This window comes from Asterias rubens, chromosome 9 (genome assembly GCF_902459465.1).
Source record: "Asterias rubens chromosome 9, eAstRub1.3, whole genome shotgun sequence".
Lineage (NCBI taxonomy): Eukaryota > Metazoa > Echinodermata > Asteroidea > Forcipulatida > Asteriidae > Asterias > Asterias rubens.
In genome coordinates, this window is record NC_047070.1 from 3,920,560 (window position 1) to 3,935,759 (window position 15,200).

The following is a 15,200-nucleotide window of genomic DNA, read 5'->3' on the forward strand; positions in this document are numbered from 1 at the left end:
ATTTTTTCTCTCTCTCAATATTTTCAATTTGATAAGACAGTCTCTTCTCATATCACTGTATCATTGTCATCTGAAAGTCTACAGCCTACCTTTTAGTAAAGTTGAAGTTTTTCTGATCTTTGAATGCCCGGAAAGCCAGTATTGCCCCAAGATGCCCTTTTGTGGGTTAAAGGAACACACCAGCTTCGTTTGGCTAGATAGGTCTTCCGGGAATGAAGAATAACGGTTCCATAGGAATCAAATTTTGCCGTTTTCGAGCATTGTTTTCAAAAAAACGGAGGTCCGACGTGATTTTTTTTATATCCCTTTAACCTTTGGCCAGGAGCACTTGACCAATCTTAGATGTGGTTAACCCGAGGAGATAGTTATCTCAAAAGAGCACAAGCCGATCCAAATTTAACTATATCTGAAGAGACAACAAAAGATGAAAACAAAGCTCACCTTCCAAGAAAAAGTTTAGTTCTCTTTTTTTGTGCCATCGAAACAAAATCATTTTGCACACACACGGAACTGATTATTCCATGCGCATGAAATGACACGGTGTACGACATTATTTCGAGCGTAATAATTAAATAAAGAACTCAAATTATTTCTGAAGAATTCGACTAATTTCTTGACACATACATTATTAATTTTTGCCCATATACACCGATGTGTGTAGCACTGTATACTCAGTACTTTCCCCGAGTCCTGTGAAAAAAAATCACAGGCATTTTACTTGGGTGGGATTCGAACCCACGACCCTTGCAATTCTAGAGCAAAGTCATACCAACTAGACCACCGAGATTGCCCGGTAGCTAGAGGCAGTTCGAATCCCGATGCAAATTTAACATCTATTTAAAACATAAATTATTGTTTTCATAATAATATTACTAATAAAATTATGTCCCTAAAGGAACTCTGCTTGGGTAATAGATTTAAAGATTTTTAATAGAACAAAAAGTGAGTTTGCAATACATCGAGCGCGAATAATATTGCAGTTCTGGTCTAGCCACGGACAACTGCGTACACCAAGCAGCCAGGCTGATCCTCTGCCGTCAAGTCTCCAGCCTTTACATCGTAGAGCCTGCACTGACCGGAAGTCATGACGTAGTCGAAATACCAACACCCGTTATTCATCTTACAACGCATGAAACATTGCATGGGTGACTCGATGTGAACGAGCGACAGAGGGCGTGGAGTGGTTATATGTTTTCCCACGAACATCAATGTGGACATGGAGGTGATGGAGAACGAAGGGTCCACGATCATTGCAGCTGTAGACATACCAATGGCTGAGGAGTAAAAAAAAAACAGAAAAACCATAGTATAGTAGCGAGAATGTTTTGGTCGTTTGCGAAAAAAGAGCTCTTCTTCGAGATCACAGTAATTGTTGTAGTAATCCCCTTAAAAAATAAGAACACAAAATGTGTTGATTGATCCCTCATTGAGTGCCTATCAATATTGTATAGATGCAATGACCTTGATTAGCAATATTATGAATAATAGTTAGTTTACCAAGCAAGGATGTGATGAATTAAACATTCTGTGTTCGTCTTTTGCAGCATTCAACATGGTTCTCTTAAATACTTTTCTTTGTCACAAATTCCGTTCATTTATTTCTTACTGGTCATTTGAAGGCAGGCTTCCATGGGGTACTCTTCAACTATCACCTCGCACAGTGTTAAGACATTGTGATGGTTGTCTTGTTGATACACATGTTCATCGTCGTCCACACTGACGTACCTGGCAATCACGGGCGGGTCGCACACAATCTGTATGTGTCCCCCTAGGATCGACGCTTGGTCTGATGTCACTGGTACCCCACACGCTGCATTGCGGAAAATGTCACTCTCTATGCCTGCCCTTACGACGGCACCAATCAATCGATCGCCTGTCAATGAAAATTTAACAGTGTATATAAGTATAAGTACAGTACGTCAATTTCTAAAACACTTATTTACAACCATTACAATGGATGGTTGCCAGTACAATATTTTACAAACACCTCAAATGCCCTTTAGTGCTGTTTAAAGTTTAAGCACATTTTTTTTACATGCAGCAGAACTTGTTGTAAGTGTTTATCAAAGGTTTTAGTGAGAATATTAGGCGGCAAAATGTACGCCATAGATTTGCCTTGTGACGTCATTCATTTTTGTGCAGTTAAGCACCGGAAGGTTAGCACGCCTTTTCGAGTGCTTACGGTTAGCATGATCGATATGAAATGGAAACCGCGCAGTAACCATAAATCTGCCGCTCATCAGCGCTTAGGCCCAGGGCACAATTTCATAAAGCCTGTAAGCACAAAAGTTTGCTTAGCATGAAATTTCTTAATTAATAAAAACAGGATTACCAACCAAATTTCCACGTGATTTTCAGGATAAGCAAAGAACAGCTGAATGTCAGTAACAAGCAATGCAACAAATTAAAATTTGGTTGGTAATGTTGTTTTATCAAGGAAGAAATTTCATGCTAAGCAAATTCTTATGCTTACAGGTTTAATGAAATTGGGCACAGGTTAATAACTCTCCAAAGACCCTTTATGTTCTAAAGTATCAACGTTTTGAACTTACTATTACAACAATCTCCTCTGTTGACGAGAGTGATACGACCGAGGCAATGGTTGGTTCTCAGGTCAACCTTCCACCAGGGATGGGAATCAATGGCTAAAAACGAGAGGTTTGGATTATATTATGAATCATGTGGACAAAATAGCAAGGTTACAATACAATACAATAATCTTCATTAGGTCCCAAAAAGGGTATTTCAAATGCTCGCATACATGCAGTTAAAATATGACACATTAAAAGCATAAAAAAACAGACAATGGCTAACTACAATGGGAGACTTTGAGGCGCTAGGTGGCAGCAGACTTACCAGGTAAATTTTCCATTGTTTACGTAGTTCTGAGCATGCGCACATTACCGAAAACAATGGATTTTACCTGGTAAGTCTGCGTCCGGTAAAACTGTGAGATTTTAACGGCACAATTTTCTGACGTTCAAGTTCAATTTCACTGAACGTGCAGCTAAACCTCCCTAATAATGTAATGAACCAGAAGGGAAAGTGACTGGATAGCTGTTGTAATTTTTGTGTGGGTTCAACCCCAATTAATTTTTGTTATGCGACCAATGATATACTTGTAGATTATAATATCAAACTCATTTAAAAGTAAAAATACAAGCCTGTTCTTTTCCCCGACTTGCCCCCTCTTTTTAACACCAATGTATTTATCTTGAAAACATGTTTAGATATTAATAGCAGTATACTCGCTTCTAAAACATGGATTCGAACTGCCTCAAGCAACCGGGCAATCTCGGTGGTCTAGTTGGTAAGACACTGCTCTAGAGTTGCAAAGGTCGTGTGTTTGAATCCCTCCCGAGTAATATGCCTGTGATTTTTTTTCACAGAACTTGGGTAAGTACTGAGTAAACAGTGCTAACACACATCGGTGTACAATCGGGTAAAATCCAAATGATTTATGTTTAGATATCAAACTTACCGGTGTGGGCGCACTGCCCTGAGGCCAAGCGTGTATCTGAGTAGCGTCCGTCAATAGCTCGTCGAGCTGAGTTACCATCGTAGTCTGAGACCTGGCTGGCTTGCATTAACCAATGATCCAATCCTGAAAATAAATAAGCATGACAACATTTCAACAACAAAAAGATATTCGTTATAAAAGCAACCATTATTTTGTGCATTAGTTTACCGAATTATTTGTTTTAAGTAATGTTGGGTCTGCGTATACTCTCTAAATGCAAAAGAGTGAAAAAGCACTATTTGAAGAGCCATAATTGTTATGAGGGACACCTCTTTATTGAAGTTTGCATCTTTTTTGAGTGATTTTTCACTCTGTCCTGGAGTGAAACTCCTCTAAAAGAGTGAAATAACCACCAGTCAAGAGCCATTGAGGGAAAACTCGAAATGTAAAGAGTGGTGTTTTTCAAAAAAGTAATAAGTTTCCCGTTATTTACTTACGTGTGAGATCGAGGCACTGGCAGGATAGCGGGCAAAACCACACGAGAATTCCAAAGAGAAATATCAACATTTTTTTCTCCAGCAAAATTCCCTCGCAGTAAGCCATCGCGGCACCTCACTTTACTGGTATCACTTTACTGGTATCTCTTCGCTTTAAATAGACTGTGAGGAGAACGCGTCGGGTTTCATGCAAGCTGCGAGGAGGCTTCGACTCCGTCAACCAATAGGCGCCGGACTAGTGGGTCACGTGCTTACTGGGGTAGCTCGCCCATAGGGTCATAAGCCCTTTTCGATTTGGATTTTTTGCTCGGCTAAACACTCACACGTGACTTTCGTTGTATCGTATTCTTAATAATGGACAAAAACCAATCTATAAGACCATTTGAGGGTCGAAAACATTCGATAAAATCAAGTAAAAACGCAACATAGTACCGTCACTGATACGGTTTGTCCCTAGCCGGCCCTACACATAGGACTCTTTTTCTGTACACAGATACAGTCACTGTAGTACAATACGAAAGTGTAAGGCCGCTAAGGCTAGGTTTGTCTCCTCCGAATCAAAATATCTGTACGGTCTGGGTTGAGTTTTGTTAAAATGTTTGTCTTGCTTTCGACTGGAAACAAGCGATTATGGTTGTGTTGTTAGCCTACTCTTATTAAATCTATTGAGGTGCTGAATTTATCACTCGAAATAGAGACTTAGTTATTTTAGAGTGTTACAAGAAATTAATATTATAGTTGATCGCACCATTTTCCCACTCAAACTTTTGTTTTTCTTCAAAATTATCAGAGGATTCAATAATTTTGAAAACAAAATTTGAATGGGAAGGTTGCGATGGGGGAGTGTAATAACTGTCTAAACACATTTAAAATCATTAAATTTAAGGCACCCGCAGGAAATTAAGGCGCCCGCGGGAAGTAGGAAGGCCTCCAAGCCATAAGGAAATTAAAGGCAATGGACAATTTGGTAATTGTCAAAGACCAGTCTTCTACCTTGAGGTGTACCTCAGCATGCATAAAATAACAAACCTGTGCAATTTAGAGCTCAGTTTGGTCGTCGAAGTTGCGAGAGAGTAATTTAGTGGAAGAAAAAAAAAACACCCTTGTCGCACAAGTTGCGTGCTTTCAGATGCTTGAATTCGAGACCTCAGCTGAAGCCTCGATTATTCAATTCAAATATTATTTACTTCTTTCTATTTAGAAATTACTTCTTTCTCAAAAACTTCGTTACTTCAGAGAGGGCCGTTTCCCAATGTTTACCAACAGCTCACCATTGCTCGTTACCAAGTAAGTTTTTAGGCTAACAACTATTTCGAGTAATTACCAATAGTGCCTTGTGCCTTTAAGGATAAAGTCGATAAGTGCTGAACTCGTAACACGATACTTGAACACAACCTTCGACAACAATACCACGGGTTTGGGATTATAAATAATGATAATATAAATTTGTACCACGCTTAAAGGCAGTGGACACTACTGGTAAGTGTCAAAGACTAGCCTTCACAGTTGGAGTATCTCAACATATGCATAAAATAACAAACCTGTGAAAATTTGAGCTCAATCGGCCATCGAACTTGCGAGATAATAATGAAAGAAAAAACACCCTTGTCACTCGAAGTTGTGTGCGTTTAGATGGTTGATTTCGAGACCTCAAGTTCTAATTCTGAGGTCTCGAAATCAAATTCGAGGAAAATTACTTCTTTCTCGAAAACTATGGCACTTCTGAGGGAGCCGTTTCTCACAATGTTTTTTACCATCAACCTCTCCCCATTACTCGTCACCAAGAAAGGTTTAATGCTAATGATTATTTTGAGTATTTACCAATAGTGTCCACTGCCACTGGTGCTGGTGCCCTAGTTAAGTAATGACTATATAGTAAACCAGGGCAACAGCACCAAATATAAAGAGAAATATATCAACAAATTAAGCAAAACAAAAGCAGAAAATTAATAGTCATGAGAAATTTAAACGATTATAACCAGAATTTTGTTTATGATACAATACGGGGGTGTCTACATTGTTCATAAATATAACTAACTAGGCTTTCCTAACATGTGTAAGATACACATTGGGAAAGGTTGTTAATAATTATAATTATTCGGTCTAAAAAAAAAGTTAAATGATGCATGATGTGAAAAGGACAGGTAGTTTGATGTTATTTTTTCAACTTAAAGGAACGTTACCGAATTGGTAAGAAACAAAAATCGTGAAGATCTCAGATTCACATAAAACTTACACGGTCTCACGATGATGATAGTTGAAAACGTCCCTTAAAATATTTGTATCTGAAATGTCATATTGGATGAGAAATAAATAATCTTACTTCGCGTTTTGAGTTTATCGCTCAGTGAGCGTTTTATTCATTTTTTATTTTGGCATCGATGCAATGCAAAATTTGTAATCGGTTTTTCACTATTCTCTCGTGACCCAGATGGCTGATCGATCTCAAACTTCTACAGGTTGGTCAGTATGTATGGTGGATTACATAAAGTGCTTACACTGCCAGCAACTGATTTGTTAGCAAAAACCAATTCTGTAATGTTCCTTTAAAATATAAAGTGAGGCTCACAGGATAATCTGATATTGATCAGCACTGGTGGTAATCACTTTGACCTTTTGTTTGGTTTAACCATAACTGTGTACAGAAACATGGTTTAGTATTCAAAAACGGTAGTGGTCCTTGTTTATTGAAATAACCTTACGTTTCTGATTTCAATTTCTGAAGTTGAGTGACATTATAATGATTGTGATGATCACAATTTGTTTGTTTTATTCCTTGTGATTTTTGCATCTTTGTGTCTTGAAATTCGGGGGGGAGGGGGGGGTTTCTCCCTTTAAAAAGTATAAATATCGTTTATGTAATATTATAATTCGATGCATGTTTTCTCCAGCATTCCTATGCCCAAATATGTTGTTGGGCATAAACGTTATGTTTTCTCGGTCAATTGAGCAAATGAGCAGCCAATTTAACCACAACGCTATTCTTTTTCTCGCGAAATCGAATGCATATACGGAAAGGTTCATTCGATTTCGTTTCAGGACTAGTCAAAAAAAGTACTGTTTTTGCATCATTTGTTTTGAACACAATATTCATTACAGTTTATCTGTTTGTTGGTATTTCTTTAGTCGTACCTATTTTAATTTTACCTATTTTAATCATTTAGCGAATTGATTGCCTCTTTGCGAAAAGTGAAAATAATTAAATCAGCAAAAACTCCAGCCAAGCCAGCTTTGCTAATGATAGTGTGTCATGAAAAAAATGACCATAGGCTTAAAGACAGTGGACACTATTGGTAATTGTAAAGACTAGCCTTCACAGTTGGTGTATCTCAACATATGCATAAAATAACTAACCTGTGAACATTGAGCCCAATCGGTCATCGAAGTTGCGAGATAATAATGAAAGAAAAATTACCCTTGTCACATGGTTGATTTCGAGACCTCAAGTTCTAAATTTGAGGTCTCGAAATCAAATTCGTGGAAAATTACTTCTTTCTCAAAAACTATGGCACTTCAGAGGGAGCCGTTTCTCACAATGTTTTATACCATCAACCTCTCCACACTACTCGTCACCAAGAAAGGTTTTGTGCTGATAATTATTTTGAGTAATTACCAATGGTGTCCACTGCCTTTAACTGAAATTGAATGGCCGAATTCTGAATTTGAAACGCAGTCGGGGCCTAACCACCGGAGAAGGCAAAATTATATAGCTTTAATTCGAACGCATGAAAATTAAATTGGCTGCTATTAATTTGCAGAAATTGACCGAGAAAACCTATTTATTAAGTGGTTTAATTGTTACCCTTGGCAACTTGGCTACACAATGAAGTGTTTCCTACCGATCATGGCAACAATCATACGTACAGATTTCGATAAAACACTGTTGATATAAAGGCCTAGATTGAGCGATGCGGGGAAAGGCCCTTGATAAAAACACGGTTAACAATTCTCGGTCAATTTCAGCAACCATTGAGCAGCCAATTTGAGCAATATTATTGGCTAGTTAAATTGGCTGCTCATTTAATATTTCCGTATTATGTGGTTCTGTGCTCATGGGGACGTTCTACAACTTAACCTATAAAATTATATTACATTCACTTGTTGCGTACGTGACAGACACTATGGGAGCAAGAGAGGGTGTATGACGTAATTTTCGGCTGCATGCGTAATAACAAGATGGCGGGGACAATTTTAATTTAACGAGAGTTTGTACAAACTATCAATTCAACACAGATGTATCGTTTATAACACAGTAAGGCAGCAAGTGGAAAGAAAGAAAAAAATAATAATGAGTGGCTCTGTGCAAAGTGCAAAATTATTAAATTAATTGTGTCGTCGCCATTGATCTTTAAAAAATATCGCTGCAAAGGATGCGTTTTGGCGGTCAATTTTCTGACGTAAAGTTCACCGACCGAAACAATGGACCGTTCCGGTGTGGCGGTTTCAGTTATCCGCCGTGTTCAGTTTTCCGGGTGACGTAGTCGGAGATATCAACACGTTGTTCGAACGGTTTTAGCTTTCCGGCGTGTGCAGTTTTCCGGGTGACCTGTCAGATACCGCCGCGAGTACCCTGGCAAGTACTGTAGTTCTCTCAGCAGTGACCCCCAAATTGTTTATATTACGATTCTTTTCTGTGTAGTCACATAATCTCTTGCCCCATCTTTACATGTATTCATGGGTACAACTTTAGGCAGGTCACACTCTGCTTGCATAAAAAACAACTCATACGATCCACGCGTTTGCCGCTAGTTGTACTCGACTCGTGGACGCCGCCATGACAGCTACCGGAGGGTAATGGATGACTCAATACGGCACTAAAAATGGACTACTTTCGCTTGCTGTGCGCAGGCATCGCATGCCGTAATGCTACCGTATTTGGTCATTCGGAAAACTGAACACAGCGGAAAGTTGAAACCGCCACACTGGCTTTCCACTACGCTCCGTGTACGAACACTCCCAATGACATTCTGCCATAGATATAAAATAGAATAACTAGATCGGCCGCGCGTACATACGCGGGTTCTGGATGGGGGCTGCCATTGCCTATCTCCCGTGTACATTTTCTGTGCGTTGCCGTCAGCACGTGACTTGTTGCCGTCAGCACGTGACATTTAGCGCGTCAAGGCCTATCTCCCGTGTTCATTTTCGCGCGTCGCCTTTCGAACGTGAATTTTTTACCGCGTCCATGGCGAACAACATTTTTGTTCTACACAGGCAATGGCGCGTATGTACGCGCGGCCGATCTAGTTATTTAATTCTATATCTATGCATTCTGCACGATTCTGCCGCGCGTGCCAAATATACGCGCACGTCGTAAGACCGAGTTTGTCCGACCACAATCATTGCTGTGATTGGTCAAATGAGTCGGTTACTGTTTAGACTTGATTTCAAGTCGGAAATCGCGGTTATTCCTCCTGCACATGATTGTCTATCACGCGATATGAGAATGTGACTTGAATCAAGTCTACGGTTCAACCGGACGCTCGCAAACGCTCGTTGGCCAAAGCTCAAGATCGATCACCTCTCCGAGAACGAGGTTGCACTTTCGCACAGAGATGAAAAGATTTGTAACTTGTAGTTCGCGATAAAACTGTGATTTCCCACAATTCCTCCCGAAAAGTTTTCTTTCCATTTTGAGGAAGTCGAAGTTTTAGAGAGTGATTCCGCAAATATTATAGAACAATTTTGGTGGAAAAACAGTTACAGACTAGCGAAAGGTAGTCTGCTAGGGCAAAATGCAAGTAAGTTTTGTTTGATACATATGTGGGTTTTCACACACACAAAAACAGTTTTTTTTTAACTGCTGAGGCTGAGCAGTGACTGATTGATTGCGAGTGACTTGAGTTGAGTTGTGAATAAAGAACTTTGATATTGAACATTCATTCAGTTTTAACTTTAAATTGTCACTTGCTCATGTAAGATTATCTTAGTCTTATTTTTAAATGTACATGTAACTTTACTTCTCTGTTATTGTGTTTCAAAATATTTTGTTATGCTGTTTCCTAAAAATGTAAAGAAATCCCCTAGCTAGCAAAAATGTATTTGCGTCTGAGCTGGCTGAGTCTGAAATTGTTGGTTGCTTGTTGTTGTTTTCACTAATTTGGGTTGGTGTTTTATCAGGAAATTTCCATGTGCCATAATATTAATAATAATTGTTTCATAGACAATCTGCCAAGATGAAATTATTTAAAGATTTTACTTGCACTTGTTTACATAAATTATTTCCGCACTTGACGGCATGTCCTACTTATTTTTCTTGGACGCATGCGCAAACACGCAGTGCATTTATCCTCACATATGCGAGGCTGCACTTCACAGGAAGGAAGGAAGAAGGGGAAAGCATTTACTTTTAAGCTTCCAAGTTACGGGTATTGCAGTTCAGATAACTTTATTTATTGAACATTTTTACTATTTGTTTTTAAAATGTGTCAACATGGGCCATTTTCCTTTGTTGTGGTTGTACTAATCTATGTCAGTATGTTTAGTTAAATAGCCTACTTGATAAGTAACTGATTCAAAGGGTAAGCCTTCTCTGTTTGATTTGTGTTAAAAGAAAGAACTCCAAAGGTCAGCAGGGGACTTTGGGATGCAGGAGCAACAGTATCAGAAGGAAAGAGAAGATTTGGAAGCTCTAAACAAGCAACTCAAAAACACCAAGGAACAATTGAGCATCATGAGCTGTAAGTCATTCAAATTCAACATTACTCACTCACTTACTCACTCACTCACTCGGTCGCCCACAGGCGGGCTCAAGTATGGCTTTTCCCAAGTATATTGGTCTTGCATGAGGGTGGCCCATTCGTCTGTTGATTCTACACCGGTGTCCTTTTGCAGCACCCCGGTTGTAAAACATTTATGATCTTCCCCGTCCGAGAGTTCAACATGACACAAAGGTTTTTTTTAAAGCTCAAATGTACAATGTAACCACTCAAGATTTTGGCAATATCTGACGAAAAAAAAAACTACCACCTTTTGAAATGAAATTACCACAGTTTCACTAAACTGTTTCAAAACCCAAGGTGCACTTTGTCTTTAAGAAATGAGTAAAACAATCATGTTTGAAAATAAGTGAAAACATACAAACTTGTGTCATCAAAAAACAAAATTGTCTTATTAATTTCCATCCCAGGCATATCTTTCTAATGTCTAACTATTTCGTTTTATTTCGTAGTGAAAGCACACCTCCTCCAGGTTGACTTAGCAACCCAGTTCAACCCGTTTACTGTGGCGACCATCAAATCTACCCAGGATATTTGCGAGCAGTGCCAGGCAACACTGGATGGCAAGAACCACTAGTACCAGCTACAAATCAACAGCATTGTTATGTGATGGCTGGCATAATTTCTGCAAAGATAAAGACAAGGATGTGAAAAAACAGGGCTCAAAGTTGGGGGCAAAAATATAAAAACAATACTGCAGGGCTTGTAGTTCAAAACATGACTGTATGCTTCGTTTTTGAAAGGGCAAGGGCACCAAGGCATTTTGTCCTTAGCAAAGGGCACTAAATTGTACATTTCTACTGGAGCATTTCAAGGGCACCAAAGCAATGACCAAGGGGCATGGAGGAAATCGCCTTCGTTGCCTCTGTGAAGTATCAGGCCTGCAGAAGATTTACTGGACAAGAAATGTTTGTAAAAGACAAAAATCAAAAAGAAAAAAGCTTCACGAGTCCCGACACAGTTTAACATACATTTAATTTTTGTTATTTCAAAAGTTTAAGAGTTGTCAGGAGTCTAATGATAGACTGCGAAAATCTCAGGCATATTCACACATTAATTGAGACCTGTTAAAAAGCACGACTTGTTATTATTATTATTTTCTTGTAATGAAACCAAGGATGCCTCATAAGTGAACTTAAACACTCTAGCTCACAGGCCCGAGGAAACCTGTAAACAAGGGTGCTTGCTATGTGAACCAGAAACACCAGGGTTAACCCCTCTTCCACTAGAAGTTGGGTTTTATTTTTTTTTTATGTGCAATACCAATTCCTAGTACACAGGACCTACGGCTTAGTGTGTGATCCAAAGGACAAAGCAATTATGGTAGAGTATCATGCTGAAGGATACGACTCTGGTGATCAGAAACACCAAAGCTTACAAGTGTCCGCTACTCTTAAAGGAATACGTTGCCTTCGATCGGACGAGTTGGTCTATGAAAAGTGTTTGAAACCGTTTGTAATGAAATGCATGGTTAGAAAGATATTTTTATAAGTAAAATATACTGATCCACACAAGTATCACTCGAAATTGCACGGTTTTCCTTTTAGTCGCGAAGTAACACCGTCGGAGTCAAAATTTTGACACCACAAAATGGCCGACCGTGTTTCTTCGCGACGTAAAAGGAAAACCGTGCAATTTCGAGGCATGTTTGTGTGGAACATTATATTCTACTTTTTAAAATATTATCTATCTAACCATTTGCATTTCATAACAACCAGTTTCAAATGCTTTTCAAAGACCAACTCAACCGATCCAAGGCAACGTGTTCCTTTAACCGCTCGACCACACGTTAAAGCCGTCTACTTGGGACCAAAGTGGTAACAAATAAACTCAGGACTTGCAAGGTCATTAACAAAATAAAACAAGTACAAGTTAAGTTTATGTTCCCAAATAAACCAAGTTTTTAATCCATATGGAACCATCTTACTTTCAAAAATATCTCAATAACAAAATAAACTTAAAAACATGGAAGTTGCAAAGTATAATTTAAAATATATCTATATACACTGTACTTAATAATTACTCACACATAGTGTGACTTTTATACAAGGCAACAAATATGCATTGTACATCACTGGTGATAAACCAAACCTTTATGAATAACTGCAAACTTTAATAGTGTTTTTCACCGTGTAAGTGGGTGTGTGAACCAAATTCACATGATTCGATCAGTAAAACAAACTCTTTATTATTAATAATTATTATTAATTTGGCCATTCATACAAGAAAACAATATACAGGCATTATGTTAAATTTGCAACAAAATAAAGAATTTCACTCATGAACACCGATGTGTGTTAGCACTGTCACATACTAAATAAGTACTGAGTATACTGTGCTAACACACATTGGTGTGTATGGGTAAAACAAAATGAGTATACAGAAAGTCAAAAAACCTAAAACTGTATTGTGATGCAAGAAAAATCTCTGCTAAAAATGTTAGTTTTTTTTTCAGTTTTAATTTAAGATACCCTGCCTAAAATAACAAGGGAAATTGGTAAGCTTCCCACACAGGGATATGTACTTAATCGACCCTTGTCTCCCTCTTGTCCTTGTTTGATTTGATCTGAAGAACAGATATTTTTATTTTTGTTGAGTAAATTTAACCTTGTCAATACAAACGTCGCTATTCTGCCGCAAGGAAAAGACACCCACTATTTAAATAGCACACTCTACAAACGGGCTTCCATGAAAAAAACTAAAACACTGAATCAACATTGGCAAAGAAGATACATTGAAACATATCAATGTAAATTGTTCAAGTGTCAATTCACTCTAAAAAAAACCTAAAAAAACTGCACAGCAACATATTTCAAAATTCAATAACAAAAGAGATGATGAGCATGTTGTTGACAGAAAGAAAACAATAATTATAAAGCAAAAAAGTGAGATATTTATTTTTGAGTGATGCAAGAGTTTGTCAAACTTCAGCTGCAATCAACTTGACAGTCACAAATTCACAAAAACAAACATCATCTCAAAAAAGTTACCAGAGCAGACAATAATCCTGTTTAAAATTTCAGAAACAGTAAAACTGTATTATAAGTTTTAGTAGAAAGAAGGAGTTTAGTTTGTTAAAAAATTTCCAATTTCAAACACCTGTTTTAAGACGTAACTATAATTTAGAAACCTTGTGGGTACAATCATGTTTAAATCAACTTTGAGAGGAGTGTTGGCTCTGAAAAGAGCCGCTGTGGTCTCAATGTTTAAAACAGTTCCCCCCGCTTTTCTTCAGAAGGAAGACGATACCAAATCAGCTCTTTTCAGAGCCAACACCCCTTCCAAAAGAGATTTCCAAAAGGTTGTACCTGCAAGATTACTAGATTATTCATATTTGTCAACACCATGAAAAGCAAACAAATAATATTACTAACATCTGTTTTTAATGAACGAATTACATTTTTGATGATGAGAAAACCTCAAATATTTTTAGAGTCTTAATTTTTCAATATAAATCTGTTGATTAATTGTATAAAGTTAGAAAAAAAGATATTTAAATTTAAGTATTATGAAATAATTTTGTTTGTGTTAGATGTTGCATATTAGAAACCTGATTTTGCCTGTATCAAATAAATGACAGCAGTTCATAAATATTTGTCCGACTTCTACTTTAGTGTTTGAAGAAGAGATCTTAAAAGACAATCAAGAAGTCAAGTGAATTATTTTAAGATACGTTATAGCTTTGGCAATGTTTTGGTCCTGGGGACTGTATCACAAAGAGCTAAAATTTTTCTTAAAGGTAGGGTCATATATTGGTAGATATTGTGACCATAAAAACTTACTTTGCAAGAAGCAATGCAAAACTATTTTGAGAGAGAATTCCCTGTCAGATAATTTTTCATCATAAACATCAGATCTAAGGACTTCTGAGGGGTGGTGTTCCCTCACGAGTGATGTGGCCATAGATTCAGTCGGTACCCACTGCCACCTCACTAAAACCTGGATGGATTTGACATTCTTGTTAAAAAGCAGTTTTCAAAGCAAGTACCACCTGAAAGTTGTTCATGTAACTTTCATTTTCTCTTTCTTTCTTAACAACTTTGCCTATAAATAAGCATTCTGTTGACAAAGACCAATCTATGACCCTACCCAAGTGCAAATCCATTTCAACGGCTAAGCAAAGTGTGATGTCACAATGCAAACTGCTATGATCATAATGACAACACATCATAAGACGAATCTTAGTGCTTTATGAAATAGATCCCAGAGTATATTTTCTGGGAGCTGCTTTTAAAAGCTGGAAATATGAGAAGGATACCAGTCACAGATGCTACATGCTTTTTGGGGTGGTAACCTTACACGGGTAAGCATAATTTAGTTGTGCTTAGCCACTCTTCCTGCTTTTTAAAAGCAGCTCCATGAAATTGGGCCCTGCTCATACTTGGACCTCAATGAATAACTACAACGCCATAACCTGAGAACAAGTTCAACTTGTAGAACCAGTAAAGAAGACTTAAAGCGACTTTGATGAGCTGCCATCACTAAGTGAGCAATAATCATGGTGCCCAGTGACCCATTTCTCAT

The 15,200-nt window shown here is 38.0% G+C and overlaps 1 protein-coding gene across 1 annotated transcript; it reads right to left on the reverse strand.

Moving 5' to 3' along the window:
- Positions 1-891: 891 nt before the first annotated feature.
- On the reverse strand, positions 892-1,685 carry LOC117294411. Its single transcript, XM_033776794.1, has 2 exons — positions 1,607-1,685; positions 892-1,274 (listed from the first exon to the last, which is right to left on the reverse strand). The coding sequence occupies exons 1-2, from the start codon at positions 1,629-1,631 to the stop codon at positions 988-990; spliced, it is 312 nt and encodes a 103-aa protein (XP_033632685.1). The 5' UTR covers positions 1,632-1,685; the 3' UTR covers positions 892-987.
- Between the last annotated feature and the right edge of the window lie 13,515 nt (positions 1,686-15,200).

What these genes read in the sequence shown, in the direction of transcription:
- LOC117294411 (XM_033776794.1), bottom strand. Translation starts at nt 1,631, where the DNA reads ATGGAAGCCTGCCTTCAAATGACCA. An exon ending in AGCCTGCCTTCAAATGACCA is followed by an intron (nt 1,275 to 1,606) that starts GTAAGAAATAAA and finishes TTTACTCCTCAG; the next exon opens with CCATTGGTATGTCTACAGCT.